A 16,018-nucleotide genomic window follows, 5' to 3' on the forward strand; every position below is an offset into this window, starting at 1 on the left:
ACTTCTACAACTTACAGCTGAATGGCAGGTTAATTTACATAGTTCCTGTATCAATTTCATTTTCTAGTAGACCATCACCTAATCAATCTATACTTTCCTGAGCTGTTAATCCTTTTTTACCACTGCTACTGAATCTCTAGTTTTTAGAATCTGTGAACTATGTGTATGAACTACAATTCCTAGAATTTACTGCTATTCAGGTCTCCAACCCTCGCTCCAGCATTCTCACTATCATCCACAGTGGCGGTGGTTCTCTTGGGTACCACTACTATCTGACTGCAATAGATTATTACTTTATTTGCCTTCTAGCTGGGTGTAGGATAGAAAGATAGTGGTATAGGTCAAAGAGGCTATTAGTCATACGTTAGTTCAACTTAAAAATTTGTAACTAAGTTATTGTTACTAATTTTTTTTTTTTAGAGTCAGGGTCTTACTCTGTCACCCAGGCTGGAGTATGGTGGCACGAACATAGCTCACTGCAGCCTCAAATTCCTGAGCCCAAGAATCTTCCCACCTCAGCCTCCTGCGTAGCTGGGACTACAGGCACATGCCACTGTGCCTAGCTAACTTTTAAATTTTTTGTGTGGAGACTGGGTCTCGCTTTGTTACCCAGGCTTTCTCAAACTCCTGGCTTCAAGTGATCCTCCTAAAATAGTGGGATTACAGGCAAGAGCCACCACGCCCAACCTCTATAACTAGATTTTCTTGGTCAAAATTTTTTCGCAAATTAGGAAGGGGGAAGGAGTGGAAAATGCTTATGAAATGGTTATGGTTCAAGAGGTTTTTAACCCTGAACTATTATTTATATAATATAATATTAACAATGCTGGATAAACAAGAGGTCTGCCTTAGGCGAGTGAAAGTGAATAAGGCTGTGAGGATTCTGTGTTTCAGAAATCCATAGAGATTTCAGTTTGAGCCAATAAGGAGATAGTAATAGAAGTGAGAAAAGAATGCTGGCCTACATATTATTTGACATCATTGATACTGTATGGCTGGACTTGTGGACTCCTCCATTTCCTCAGGTTTCATCTTTTCATCTTTTCTAATGGCTGATTCTTCTACCAATGAAAGAACTTAGATTGAAGTTTAATGTCTTTAATTTGAAGTGAACATTTCAGTTTCTCATAGGCTGATCTCATTTTATTCTCATGACAACCCAATCAAGTAGATAGAGATTAATGTATTATTGTCCTTGTTATAGAAAAGAAGATCCAGAGTTTAAATCACTTATTTAAAAGTGCTTTAGTTGCAAGATAGTTGAGCTCCAAATTCATAGCTCCTTATGTCCAATCAAATTCTTCAACTATGTCATACTTCTCACTTACAGTGCTAGTTCTTTCTACTTTGTTAACCAAAAACAGGAGTCTAGCTATCTGGAAAGAAAGATTCACTGCTATGTATATTTAAAATGTTTAAGAAAATGACTTCTTGTTCACTGTCTTACTTGGGGTAAAGAGTAAACATGCAGTTTGAATTTCATTGAGCTGTTCATACACTCAAATGATTTCATCTCGAGTATCAATTTATAAAGTCATGATATTACCGCAATGTGCTGTGCTATAATAAAGACATTTATTTTTCTTAATCATGGGACTTAAAATCATAATTAACCCTGCCGAACTGGGAAATTTTATGTCTGTGAAAAGCTGTTTTGCCTTTATTTTAGTTTTCCTCCAACATTCTATTATGAGCATTTTTATTCTTCAGCAAACTTGAAAGAATTTCTTAGTGAATATCAGTATATCCACCAACCAGATTCTACCCTTAACATTTTACTACATTTATTTTGTCATGTAGCTATTAGTGTATCAAACTATCTTATGACACATTTCAAAGTAAATTACACACATCAATACATTTCTCCCTAAATACTAAGCATGCATATCATTAATTAGAGTTAAATATTTTTTAAGTGTTTTCTTTAATGTGAAATACAGGTCTGCATATTTCCTGAATTGAGAATACATATATCTGTTATCCAAACTTCTGTGAAGATTAACATTATCATGTTCTCTTATGGCCTCTCCCACAAGCAGTCCTCCACTGCCTCCAGAGGCAATCACTTTTCTGATTTTTTGTCTACCATATATTATTTAATATTTGTTTTAGAACCTAATATAAATAGAATCATACAGTGTATACTCTTTTGTTTAGGGCTTCTTTCACTGAGCATAACCTTTTAAAAATTAATCCATGCTATTATGTATATCAGTAGTTCTATTTCTATGTAGTATGCCATTCTATGAATATATTACACTTTATTTTTCCATTGTCTTGTTGAAGGTTATAACCTAGCTTGTAACCTGGGTTATTAGAGGTTTATGAGTAGAGCTGCAATAAATATTACTGTATAATCTTTTTGTAAACATGTATCTTTGTTTCTCTTCAGTAAACAGCTAGAAGTGCAGTTTCTGGGTTATAGGGTAGATGTATGTTCAGTTTTATAAGAAATTGATAACTTTTTTCAAAGTGGCTATTCTATTTTATTCCCACTAACAGTGTATGGCTATTCCAGTTTTTCTGCCACCTCACCAGTATTTGGTGAGGTTAGCATTGCTTTTATTTTAGTCATTCTAGTGGGAGTATCCTGATGTTTGTTGTGATTTTAATCTGCATTTCACTAATGATTAGTTATGTTGGACAGTTTTTCATGTGCTTATTGAATATTTATCTTCTATGAGTGCCTGTTCAAAATTTTTGCCCATTTTTAAATTGGGTTGTTTATCCAGGTTGTAGGAATTTATTATATATGCTAGACACCAGTATTTTGTCAAATATATCTAGTGTGAATATTTTCTCCCTGTTTGTGGCTCTCATATTCATTTCTTTACTGGTCTTTTGATAAGCAATAGTGTTTAATTTTGATAAAGTCCAATTTATCATTTTTTTCCCTTTCATGGTCATTGTTTTCTACAACTTTAAAAATTTTGTGCATACCAAAATAACATTCTCCTGTGTTAGCCTCTAAAAGTTTTAATGGTTTTACCTTTTGCATTTAGATCTGTGTACATATATGGTTCACTCTTTTCCATATGGATTTTCAGTTATCTCAGTACCATTTGTAGAAAAGGCTCTTCTTTTCACTAAATTTCTTTAATGAATTTCTTGAAAAAAAAAATCAAATCACCTTACGAACTGTAAAATCTAGCTCTGGGTTCTTTTTTTCTTTGTCAGTTTGGGTAAGTTGTATTTTTCAGTTAATTTGTCCATTTCATCTCATTATCAACATAAAATTAATATTCCCTTATACTTTTAATTTCTATAGGATCTATAATGAAAATCTCTTTCATGACTGATATTGGTAATCTGTGTTTTCTCTATTTTTTATTTGTTTGCCTTGATCAGTTTAGCAAGGGGTTTTGATGATCTTTTCAGAAAATAGACTTTTGGCTTTGTTAATTTGATTAATATTTCTTTTCTGTGTTCTTGATTTCTGGTTTTTATTTTTCCCCTCTACTGTGAATTTACTTTGCTGTTTGTTTTCTAGCGCTTTTTTTTTTTTTTTTTTTTAAATACAGTCTTGCTCTGTCACCCAAGCTGGAGTGCAGTGGCCTAATATCAGCTCACTACAACCTCCATGGCTTCTGGATTCAAGCGATTCTCCTGCCTCAGCCTCCTGAATAGCTGGGATACAGGTGTGTGCTACCACACCTGGCTAATTTTTGTAATTTTAGTAGAGACAGGGTTTCTTTCACCGTGTTGCCCAGACTGGTCTCGAACTCCTGGCCTCAAGCGATCCTCCCGTCTCTGCCTTCCAAAGTGCTGGGATTACAGGCATGAGGCAGGGCCCCCAGCTGTAACTTCTTAATATAAGTACTTAGGTCATTGATTTTAGACATATCTCCTAATGTAACCATTTCAAGCCGTAAACATTCCTCTGAGCACTGCTTTAGCTGCATTCCACAAATTTTGGTATGTTTTGCTTTTGCTATTGTATAGTTAGAAATACTTTTCTAATTTCCTTTGTGATTTCTTCCTTGATCCAAGACATATTTAGAAATGTCTTTTATTAATTTTTAAACCATTTGTCATTCTATAGATATGTTATTGGTCCTTGATTTCTGATTTACTTCCATTTTGTTCAGAGAACATATTCTGAATAATTTCCATCTTTTAAAATTTATTGAGTTTTTTTTGTTTTTTGTTTTTTTTTTATTGTACTTTAAGTTTTAGGGTACATGTGCACAATGTGCAGGTTTGTTACACATGTATCCATGTGCCATGTTGGTGTGCTGCACCCATTAACTCGTCATTTAGCATTAGGTGTATCTCCTAATGCTATCCCTCCCCCCTCCCCCGACCCCACAACAGTCCCCATATGGTTTTTCTAGGTGGATATTCATTGTGCTCTTAAAAAGAATGTGTATTCTACAATTAAGTCGGGATGATTGATAGTATTTTCAGGTGAACCATGTCTTTACTCACTTTTTTGTCTGTTCTATCAGTTGCTGATGCTTGGTTTTTTGTTTGTAGAGGTCAGGGGGTTGATCTAGTTCTATCAATTGTGGCATGAAGAAGTGTTGAAATCTCTGTGGTTGTGGATTTGTGTTTCTCACTTTAGTTCTTTATTTGCTTCTTATGTCTGAAGCTCTGTTATTAAGCACATACACATTTATGACTGCTTGGTTTTTCTGATGAAGTTACTCTTCTATCATTATGAAATATTCCTCTTTATCTAACAGCCTTATTGAGATACATTATTCACTTACCATGTGGTTCACCCATTTGAAGTGTGCAATTCAGTGGTACCTATTAGCAGTCATTACTCATTTCCTTCTACCTCCATCCTCAACCCTAAGCAACCACAAACCTATTTTCTTTCTCTATAGATTTGCCTATTTTGAACATTTCATATAATTGAAATCATAATATTTAGCCTTTTGTGACTAGCTTCTTTCACTTAGCATAATATTTTCAAGGTTCATCCATATTGTAGCATATATCAATACTTCATTTCTTTTTGTTACCAAATAATTATTCCATTGTATGGATATACCACATTTTATTTATCCTTTTGTCAGTTGATAGACATCTGAGTAGCCTCTACTTTTGGTTATTATGATATTTCTATGAATATTTATGTATAAGTTTTTGTGTGGACATAGATTTTCATTTCTCTTGGCTATATACCTAGAAGTAGAATTGATGAGTCATACGTTTAACCTTTGGAGCAACTGCCAGACTTTCCAAAGTAACTGCGCCATTTTACATCTTCAGCAGCAGTATATGAAGGTTCAGTTTTTCCACATCCTTGCTGTCTTGTTCGTATATGTCATTTTCATTGTAGCCATCCTAGTGGGTGTAAAGGCATATCTCATCCTGACATCCATTTACTTTTAACCTGTTTGTGTCTTTATATTTAAATGGGTCTTGTGGACAGAAGAAAAGTGAGTCTTGGTTTTAAATCCCATCTGGCCATCACTTCTTTGGAAGAGTCTGTTAAAATTTACTGTAATCATTAATGAAGTTGGATTAGAGTCTACCATTTTATTGTGATTTGTTTTCTGTTTGTCTCTATTTTATATTCATTTTTCTTTCTTTCCTACTTTCTGTTGGATAATTTTTAGAATTCAGTTTTGTTTTGTTTTTTGAGACGGAGTTTCACTCTTGTTGCCCAGGCTGGAATGCAATGGCGTGATCTCAGCTCACCGCAACCTCCACCTCCTGGGTTCAAGCAATTCTCCTGCCTCCTGAGTAGCAGGGATTATAAGCATGTGCCACCACACCCGGCTAATTTTGTAATTTTAGTAGAGACGGGGTTTCTCCATGTTGGTCAGGCCGGTCTTGAACTCCCAAGCTCAGGTGATCCACCTGCCTTGGCTTCCCAGAGTGGTGGGATAGAATTCAGTTTTAATTCATATGTTGGTTTTTTAGTCACAATTTGCTAGGTTTTGTTTTGGTCTGGATGCTCTAAAAAAAGACTTGAAACAGTCTACTTAGAGTTAATACTGTATCACTTCAAGTAAAATGTTTAAACATTATTTGTATTTATCTGTATATAAATCAACTGTGATGCTCTTTATTTCTTCTTGAGGATTCAAATTTCCATCTGGTGTTATATTTCTTCAGCCAAGACTTCCAGTCTGAACTTCCTTTAGCAAATGTTGTAGCGTTACATCTGTGGATACTAGTCTGTTTCACCTTTATTCTTAATGGACTTTTTCACTGAATGTAGAATTCTCAATTAACAATTTTTTTTTCTTTCAGTACTGTCCCTGGCCTCCATAGTTTTGATTGCAAAGTTAACATGAATTCAAAATCCTTGATTTCTTGTATGTAATATGCCATTTTTCTTTGGCTACTGTCAAGAATTTGTCTCTCTTTGTTTACAGCAGTTTGACTGCATTGTGCCTAAGGATGGTTTTCTTTGTATTTATCCTGCTTGGGGTTTCTCTGTGCTTCCTGAATCTGTAATTTTATGTTTTCACCTAATTTGGGAAATTTCTTCCAATATTTCTTCTGCTCCATTCTCTCTTTTCTTTTTCAGATTCCATGTAGACTTTTTGATATTGTCTCAAAATTCCCTGAGGCTCTGTACATTTTGTCAACGTTTGTTTTTCTGTATTCTTCGTATCGAATAACTTCCATTGAACTAGGTTCTGGTTCATGTACTCTTTCTTTATTGCCTCACTCCGTATTAATCTCAGTCAGTTTCTACTTCAGACATTGTATTTTTCAGTTATAGAATTTCTATTTTTAGTTCTATTTCTCAGCTAAGTTTTCTTGTTTTTTCGTTTATGACAGGCGTATTTCTTATTATCTCATTGAACATCACTATTTGATCACTATTTTAAAGTTCTTGTTTGCTTATTCAAACATTTGAGTCATCTTAGGTTTGGTCTCCATTTTCTCTTGAGAATAGGTCATTTTCCCGGTTCTTCCTATGGCGAGCAATTTTGAAGTGCATCCTGGACATAGTGAATGTTTTGTTGTGGCTACTCTAGATTTGGTTATAGTCCTTAAAAGAGTGTTGACATTTTTGTTTTAGTAAGCATTTAACTTGGTTTGACTCAGATTGTATGTTTTTCTGTTAGGTAGCAGTTCAAAGTTCATTTCATTTATTTTGTTCTTTGCTGGGCCACTTGCAGTCCACTTCATACTGCCCTCTGGTTCTTCAGGCCCAGAAGTCTGGTTTTTCCTACCTGAGCTTTAGACTCTCTGCATGATGCTGATTGTGATACATTCTCAGGCTAAAACCATAAAAAAACAGAAACACCCTCATTCTGGTCCATTTTCCAAGTGTCAGGTCCCCTCTAGGATAATCCTACTTTGTTCACTTTCTAAGGCCTTCAAGTAGTTTTTATTTTTGTTTTGTTTGTATTTTTTCCAGAGTTTATAATTGTTATCTGCAGGAAAGTCAACATGGTAGAAGCTTGTCCATACCAGAAACTGAATTCCCTGTCTTTAATGTCAAACATTCCTAATTTATAAACCTTTAATCATATAAAAAGTCATAATATTTCAGAAAATTTCCAATTTCAATCTTTTTTATACTGAACTTTTAACAAATTTTGTTGGCTTTTTAAATTTTAGACTTCTAATTCAATAGATAATGTTCCTGAGAAAGACCCCAGACCAAAAAGAGACACAGATATAACTTCTGAAAGTGACTATGGAAACAGAAAAGAATGCAATAGAAAAGTTCCTCGAAGATCAAAAATCCCTTATTATGCCAAAACCATTCAAACTGTTAAGCACCACAATAAAAACTACAACTCTTTTGTAAGGTACTTGTTTTAGTTTTAGAAATTTAAGGCACACAGAAGTTAATAATGCTGGCTTCTTTCTTGAAGCTATCTCTTGGTGATATTTGTTACTTTACTAATGTTGAAGATTTGATTTTTCAGCCTTGTAGGTTCTGATCTGGTCAGTACATTCATGTAAATGTATATAAAAGGATCCTTTTCTCTGTGTCTGTACCTAAGTTGCAAAATTAATATATAAACCTGAAGATATATCATAAAGAATACTGACCTTAGAACTGAAATACCTTAGTTTAATCTAGATTTAGTTCAATCAAAAACAATGTATGTGGTTTTAGTTTAATTTGAACTAATGTTATTAGTTCAAATTCCACTGCATTCATTTACAGTGGGAAATAAGACTGGTACACTTGAGTCTACATGACTAGCCTTTTCTCTCTTTGTAGGCAGATGTAGATGGAAAGTCAAATCCTAGTCAGATGATACTGAGTTTAGGATTAAATGTGAATAAGATGATTGTGTTTAATGCCATAAGGACAAAGGAGACCAATGTCTGTACTTTCATAATTGGGATCACCATGACAAGTGGTTCAGAAATGACTACTCTGGGATGGTTACAGTAAACTTTTGCCTCTGTAATTCTCCTTTTGCAAAGCATGTTTTGTTGTTTTGTTGTTGTTTAATTCTTCCATACCTACCTAATTACATTTTACATGTATATATATACACATACACACAGAGGCATTCAGTTCACTTAAAACACTGTACTTTTTTCCAGGACATACCCTGGAATTTCTTTGGTCCTACCAAGTGATAGAATCTATTAACTTTGATCCATTATATGTCGATTTTAAACTTTTAACTCTCAAAGAGTAGTTCTATTTACTGTCTTTTCAAGTTCTTGGGTATAATCTTACGATAGTACTTTTTAAATTATTCTGATATATCCAAGAATTCTACCCTACCTGAAAATGTTGAACCCTGAACATTTATGAAATCATTATCTTTTTTAAAATCTTAAGGCACTTATTAATCAACAGAGCACACCCATTATAAAATTTATGAAGCAGTTTGTCCAAGTTACTATAATTTTATTAATATTCTTTTTTAAAAGCTGTTTGCATGTACAACTAGAAATGTTAATGTTAGAGAAAAGTAATGTGAACACTACTTTTTTGAGTTATTTTCTATGTTTCATTCTTTACAGTTGTAATCGTAAAATGAAACCACCTTACCTTAAAGAATCATATGTAAGCTCATCTTTACCAAACTGTCCTATGTTACAAGAATCAGAAAAGCCAAAGACTGAAATAATTAAAGTAGACCAAAGTCACTCAGAAGACAACACTTACCAGGTATGATTTAAGAGATTAAGAAAAAATGAGTATGAATAATTTTAAATACAGAGTCCCAGAAAAATTATGCATGCTTTTATTAGCAAAAAGTGTTTGAATTTTATTGGAGTGATGAAAATGGGTTATTTTTTCCTTCCTGATTTCCAGATTTTATGTAATGTTATTTTTGAATGAATGAAAATTACATTTTTTTATGATCAGATTTAAGTGAAATCATTTGTTATATGCTTATGGAGGAAGAAACAGTTATGAATTTTTTAATTCTTATTCCTTAAGCTAGTGCTTCCTACTTTTTTGGGGTGTCAGACCCTTTTCAGTATCTAAAAAAATCTACAGGTCTTCTCAAAGAAGCCTGTTTTTACACTCAAAAAAATGTATATAATTTCAAGGTTTTCATGGACTTTTCTGAAACTCAATTTTGGACCACTGGATCCCAGATTAGGAGGTGTTCAAAAATGTTTTAATTCTTTAAAATTTGCTTAACATTTCTTATGTTGAGAAACCTCAGTACATGTGGTTTCATTATTTTATATTTTTCATTAACTTCCCCTTATATTACTTGTGTATTGTTCTTTCAGTAATAGAATTGGTACGTTTTAGGCTACTGGTTTCCTCCCTTTATTCTCAACTATAGAGGCTTTAATATTGAAAAAGAATAATTATCATTATGACTGGACACACTTCATCTTTCTTCTTACTTAACCTATTGTGCCTGTGTTTCCCAAGTTACATATTCATTTTTCTCATGAAAAATCAATCTTGTCTGATTCAACCCCCCCCCCCAAGTTTGTTCGAGATTAGATCCTTACCAATCTTCATATTCCCTTGCGTGCCTTGGTAAGGACTCTGTTTCCTTAATACAGAGTCTGGCATGTGGGTGCCATGCTATGAGTATATACTATTTCAAAAAAGGAATCTTATCTACTATGGCGTAATAATAGCAGCTAACATTTATTGATTGGTTATTATGTAGCAGGCACTGTTCTGCACTTACCTATATGCTTTGCTACCATTAACTTAATTTTTGGCCCGGCCCAGTGGCTCACACCTGTAATCCCAACACTTTGGGAGGCCGAGGTGGGTGGATCACTTGAGGTCAGGAGTTCGAGACCAGCCTGGCCAACATGGTGAAACCCCATCTCTACTAAAAATACAAAAAAACAGCCAAGTGTGGTGGCACATGCCTGTAGTCCCAGCTACTCAGGAAGCTGAGGCAGAAGAATTGCTGGAATCCAGGAGGTGGACTTTGCAGTGAGCTGAGATCATGCCACTCCACTCCAGCCTGGGTGACAGAGTGAGACTCAAAAAAATAAAATAAAAAGTTTCACTGTAGCTCTTTGAAGTAGGTACTATTATTCGCCTGTTATAAATGGGAAAATTGAGGCTGTGAGAAGTTAGGTCACTTTGGTAAGTTCACATAACTTTGTTGTTTTCTTTCAGTCCCTTGTTGAACAGCTAGACCAAGAGAGAGAGAAGAGATGGAGAGCTGAGCAAGCTGAAAATAAACTCATGGATTATATTGATGAGCTGCATAAACATGCAAATGAAAAAGAGGATATTCATAGTCTGGCTCTAGTTACCACAGAGAGGTAAAAAGAAATTAATAAACCTGAAGATACCTAATAGCATAAACAATATTGACTTTAGAACTGGAATACCTTAGTTTCAGTGTGGTTCAATCAACAACAATGTATGTGGTTTTAGTTTGATTTGAACTAATTTTATTAGATAATTTAGCACTTTATTAGCTTGTTATATCAACAAGAAATTCAGATACATGTATCTGAGCCCTCAAGCAGGAAGGTGTCAGATAAACATTATAAGTAAAGAACAGCAAGAGACTAGAGCAGTGATTAACAAACTTTTTATGTAAAGTGCCAGATTCTGTAAAGGGCAGGCATTGGCAGCCTTTTTCTGTAAGCTTCATGATTCATATTTGATCTCATCACATACTCATCTTCTGCAATGGGCTTTTGTATCATATAGCCCAGTTTCTTAATTCTGATGTTTTTATTCTATCCTTACCATTACATGTGCCATTTTATCTGGGTTTTTTGTTTTGTTTTGTTTTGTTTTGTTTTGTTGTATTGCATTCTTTAATACAGGTCTGTCATTTCATTCTGTGAAAATACCAGTTTTTTAAATTACAGTAACTTTTTATCTTGTTTCCTGTAATTATTTCTAATGTTATACTTTTCCTCAAATGATTATAAGATGTTTAGAGTTTCTTATGGTTTCTTACCCTTGAATGAGCACTAGGTTTCTAGACTTGACATTTGCTAACAGACTTTGGGAAGTTGCTCTTGGTTCCATTTCCTGTCTGATTGTGCAGTAGATAATTCCCCTACTAAAATCTCATTTGGATAAGTTGATGTACACAGTTCACAGCCAGTTCCCGGTTTCTTTTAAGCACTTTTGTGATACTGACATGGTGTTTTCTACCCCACTGCATGTCTCTCTGATAGGTTGTACCTGTGGAGGATAAAGACAATTCTAATACGCAACATGCGTGCTATGAGAACCTCTATAATTATAAAGCTATGATGCGTTATGTTATCACTAGCCCTTCTACCACTACCCACCAACTTCCTGCCTTATTTGTGTTTTACAAATGTCTGTCTGAATTGACACAAGAAACTACTGGGTACTGGATGAGGGAACAGGATGGTTCAATTAAGAGTGCTCTGACTACCTCAGAAAAACAGCACTCCTGCTTTCAGTAAGTGCATGAGTAACCAACATTATGTAGTGACAGATTTATAGAGATCCTGTGACTGAGTCATGGACAGACAGTAGAAGAGAAAAGATATGTCTTCCTTTTTTTCAGAATGGAGCAGTTTCATGAGGCAAAGCCTGAGTGTGGTAGGAGTTGTTTTTAATTTCAATTTAGTTCCATTTGCCTTATAATTGAAATTATTCCCAAATTTTGGCATTATGTTATCTTTTGTTTTCAGTTATATGTGTATGAATTTTTACTTTATTCTGTATTCTAGGTATTTAGTGGGATATTAGAGGAAGCTGTGTCTAGGGCTGCTAGCCAAAGTCCATTTAAACTGGAAGACTTTGGGCAAACTTTATCTTTCTTCTTACTTAACCTATTGTTGTGCCTGTGTTTCCCAAGTTATGTATTCATTTTTCTCATGAAAAATCAATCTTTTCTGATTCTTCTTTTATCTACGCCACCTCACCCCACCCCACCCCCACCACATGTTTGTTTGAGATTAGATCCTTACCAATCTTCCTATTCTTTTTTTTTTTTTTTTTTGAGACGGAGTCTCGCTCTGTCACCCAGGCTGGCGTGCAGTGGCGCGATCTCGGCTCACTGCAAGCTCCGCCTCCCGGGTTCACGCAATTCTCCTGCCTCAGCCTCTCCGAGTAGCTGGGACTACAGGCGCCCGCCACCACGCCCAGCTAATTTTTTGTATTTTTAGTAGAGACAGGGTTTCAACGTGGTCTCGATCTCCTGACCTCGTGATCCGCCCGCCTCGGCCTCCCAAAGTGCTGGGATTACAAGCGTGAGCCACCACGCCCGGCCAATCTTCCTATTCTCTTATGTGCCTTGGTAGGGACTCTGTATCCCTAATGCAGTGTCTAGCATGTGGGTGCCATGCTGTGAGTATATACAATTTCAAAAAATGAATCTTACCTACTATGGTATCTTTATTATCCAAACCTCCTTGATGACCAGATCTGTTCATCTAATTATCTACTAAAAATGCCTTGCCTGTATTCCTCATAAGTTTCTTAAGATCAGCATGGCCTCAGGTGGATTTATTCTTCTTCCTTATTTTGTATTTCTTGTCCTAATAAATGGTGCCCCATCCAGCATCCAGTCAGTCACCAAAACTATAGAAATCTAGGAATCTTTTTTTTGCTTCCTTTCTCTTTCTCCTATCCCACAACCAGTTGATATTATCATCTTTATTGATACCTTTATTCATCAATTGATACTGATATCATCTTAAAAGATGTTGAACTATCTCCTCTGTATCCCAAAACTGTTACCTTTCTTTAGGCCCTTAACTGTTGCTTAGATGATTGTTCCATTTCTGTTTCTCTGTGGCTTTCCCTGCCCCTAACCCATATACAGTCTAGCACTCTTTCATATAGCATATCAAACAGGAGTTGAGAGCATGAACAAAGGAAGACCAGTTCAGAGAGTACTGTCATTGAAGTCAAGAAGAAAGATGATAAGGACAAGAATTAGAGAAATGACCATAGTGTAGACATTGATGGATATATTTTTTTAAATATGCCTTGGATATTACATTGGCTTGGCTGCCTCAGTAATTTCTTCATGAGGCTGTGTCTTTGTCAGTGTCTCTTTGCCAAACAGTACACTTACGGTCTGTCATCTCAACCACCTGTCTGTAGTAAGGGGTGAGCATTTGGCCCAAGCTGGGTAAACATCCTGTATCCTGTGGCCACAGCGATTGGTTCAGGGGGTGGACATATGAATCCAATTGGACTAATCAGAGCTTTGCCTAGGACTCATTTTAAGTTGAGCCATAGAAAGATACTCTTTCCTGTTTGGTTCAAGGCTATTAGAATATGATCCCAGAGATGTTTGTAGTCTCCCTCTGTACCCCTACCCCAAACATAAAGATTCTTGCATGATACCATCCAGACCACCTATATCTGATTTCCTAGAGTCTGCTTTTAAACCCAGACTCTAGGATTGTGTTACGTTCTTGGTTTCAGTGGTCCCTCAGCATAGTGCCACCCCATCCTTCTCTATGTTTACTTATGCAGGTCAGTAAATTCTGTCTTTTATTTAAACTGATTAAGAGTTTTCAGTTGTAGTGAAAGAGTTCTAACCAGCACAAAGCTGGGAGCAATACTGGGTGTCTGGGTTAGATACAAGGAGTCGAAGTTGACTTACAGGTTGCTATTTATGTAGCACATCTGTCACATCGCTTTATAAATATATCATGTCTGTTCCTTCTGTGAGATGCTGGGTTTCTTGAAGGCAGAGAAGACTCCACCTTATTCATCTTGCTTGCCTTTAAATCTGTATCTAGTATAATGCCTGAAACAAATTGTTTAGTAAAGTTCTGCTGTTGAATAGTAATTTATTTATTTATTTTTATTTTATTTATTTATTTATTTTTTTTTGAGACGGAGTCTCGCTCTGTCACCCAGGCTGGAGTGCAGTGGCGCAATCTCGGCTCACTGCAAGCTCCACCTCCCGGGTTCACGCCATTCTCCTGCCTCAGCCTCTCCGAGTAGCTGGGACTACAGGCGCCCACCACCATGCCCGGCTAATTTTTTTGTATTTTTAGTAGAGACAGGGTTTCACCGTGGTCTCGATCTCCTGACCTCGTGATCCCCCTGCCTCGGCCTCCCAAAGTGCTGGGATTACAAGCGTGAGCCACCGCGCCCGGCCTGAATAGTAATTTATATAAAATATTTTCCTTTTTATCATAATGTTAGGTTCAGGAGTAGGGGAAAGACACACTATTTTTCTGCCAGTTTTTACTGTAATTAGAGTTTGAAACATACTTCAGATCTTCTCTAAGTTTGAACACTTATTACAATTTTATCATTTTTATATGTGTAATATACTTAACACCACATATAACTTCTGCTTTAGGCTAAAGGAAATTATTTTTAGAGAGAGAAATTCCAAAAGACAACTCGAAGTTATGGTTCACAAACTTCAAAGTGAAATTAAAAAACTGACTGTTGAACTAATGAAAGCAAAAGATCAACAAGAGGATCACCTTAAACACTTAAGAACCCTCGAAAAAGCACTAGAAAAAATGGAGAGACAAAAAAGGCAGCAGCAGGCAGCACAGGTATTTCTCTGTTTTAATGTATGAGTGGCACAGATTAACACAAATTCATAGCTTCTATCATGAAACTATACCACCTAGAAAACCTAAAAGATGTAAGGCTATATGCAAAAATTGAATTGCTGTTAATTTAACAGTCACATAGCCTGTTGAATTATGTCTAAATTAAGACTACTAGCTCTTAACACAAAGCAATTAAAAAGAAAAGTTGATGGAAATGTTGCAGGTAGCTAGGCTTTTATTCTGAGAGAGCTGGCTTTTAAAAAGGCTTTCAGGTGATTGAAGAAATTTCATTTTCATGCTTCCTGAATGGAAATTATCATTAAAATCTGTGATGCAAATAAGCAATAGTTAATGCTAGTGTATTTGTTCCTTCCAAGGCTGCACTTTGTGTGACTGTAACATCATTAATTTATTAAAGTTTGAAAATCAACTTAGTCACCAGACACTGTCATTTAAAAGGTACTTATAGAAGCTGACATTAAAATAGCAGGGGAGATTATTATCTAAATAATGTAATTGTGGATATTTTACTCAGATAAGACTGATCCAAGAGGTGGAACTCAAAGCTTCAGCTGCTGATAGAGAAATACACTTACTTAGAACTTCCCTTCATCGAGAAAGGGAACAAGTGCGACAACTTCGTGAACTTCTTGCATTGAAAGAACAGGAACACAGGTAAATGAAAAATGTATCAGGAATGTATTTAAAAATAGAAAAAGAAAGCTACTGGTTCCCCACCACCAGTATTTTTTTTTTTTTTTTTTTTGAGACAGAGTCTTGCTCTGTCGTCCAGGCTGGAGTGCAGTGGCACAATCTCGGCTCACTGCAAGCCCCGCCTCCCGGGTTCACGCCATTCTCCTGCCTCAGCCTCCCGAGTTAGCTGGGACTACAGGCGCCCGCCACCACGCCCGGCTAATTTTTTTTTTTTTGTATTTTTAGTAGAGACGGGGTTTCACCGTGTTAACCAGGATGGTCTCGATCTCCTGACCTCATGATCTGCCCGCCTCGGCCTCCCAAAGTGCTGGGATTACAGGCGTGAGCCACTGCACCCAGCCCCCACCACCAGTATTTAAAGATAGTGATTGAGCATTGGTGAAGTCTGACAGAATTAGTTAGTGGAAAATGCCATGTTCATGTATGTATACATTAGAATCAGCCC

General features: G+C 35.9%; 1 protein-coding gene across 12 annotated transcripts in view; it reads left to right on the forward strand.

Annotated features, from left to right (window-relative positions):
• The window catches only part of LRRCC1 (leucine rich repeat and coiled-coil centrosomal protein 1), a 39,353-nt gene that overhangs the window by 8,832 nt on the left and 14,503 nt on the right, over positions 1–16,018 (forward strand). For 9 of the 12 annotated variants that reach the window (XM_055286656.2, XM_055286657.2, XM_055286659.2 and 6 more), the window contains 5 exons: positions 7,537–7,730; positions 8,914–9,061; positions 10,502–10,650; positions 14,655–14,859; positions 15,395–15,534. In XM_055286656.2, coding sequence (XP_055142631.1) covers positions 7,537–7,730; positions 8,914–9,061; positions 10,502–10,650; positions 14,655–14,859; positions 15,395–15,534 — 836 coding nt within the window. Of the gene's footprint in view, positions 1–3,561; positions 3,639–7,536; positions 7,731–8,913; positions 9,062–10,501; positions 10,651–14,654; positions 14,860–15,394; positions 15,535–16,018 lie in introns of those variants that run through there. The other 3 variants (XM_063643374.1, XM_055286661.2, XM_063643373.1) reach the window with 2 other exon arrangements.

Source organism: Symphalangus syndactylus, chromosome 7 (assembly GCF_028878055.3).
Source record: "Symphalangus syndactylus isolate Jambi chromosome 7, NHGRI_mSymSyn1-v2.1_pri, whole genome shotgun sequence".
Classification (NCBI taxonomy): domain Eukaryota; kingdom Metazoa; phylum Chordata; class Mammalia; order Primates; family Hylobatidae; genus Symphalangus; species Symphalangus syndactylus.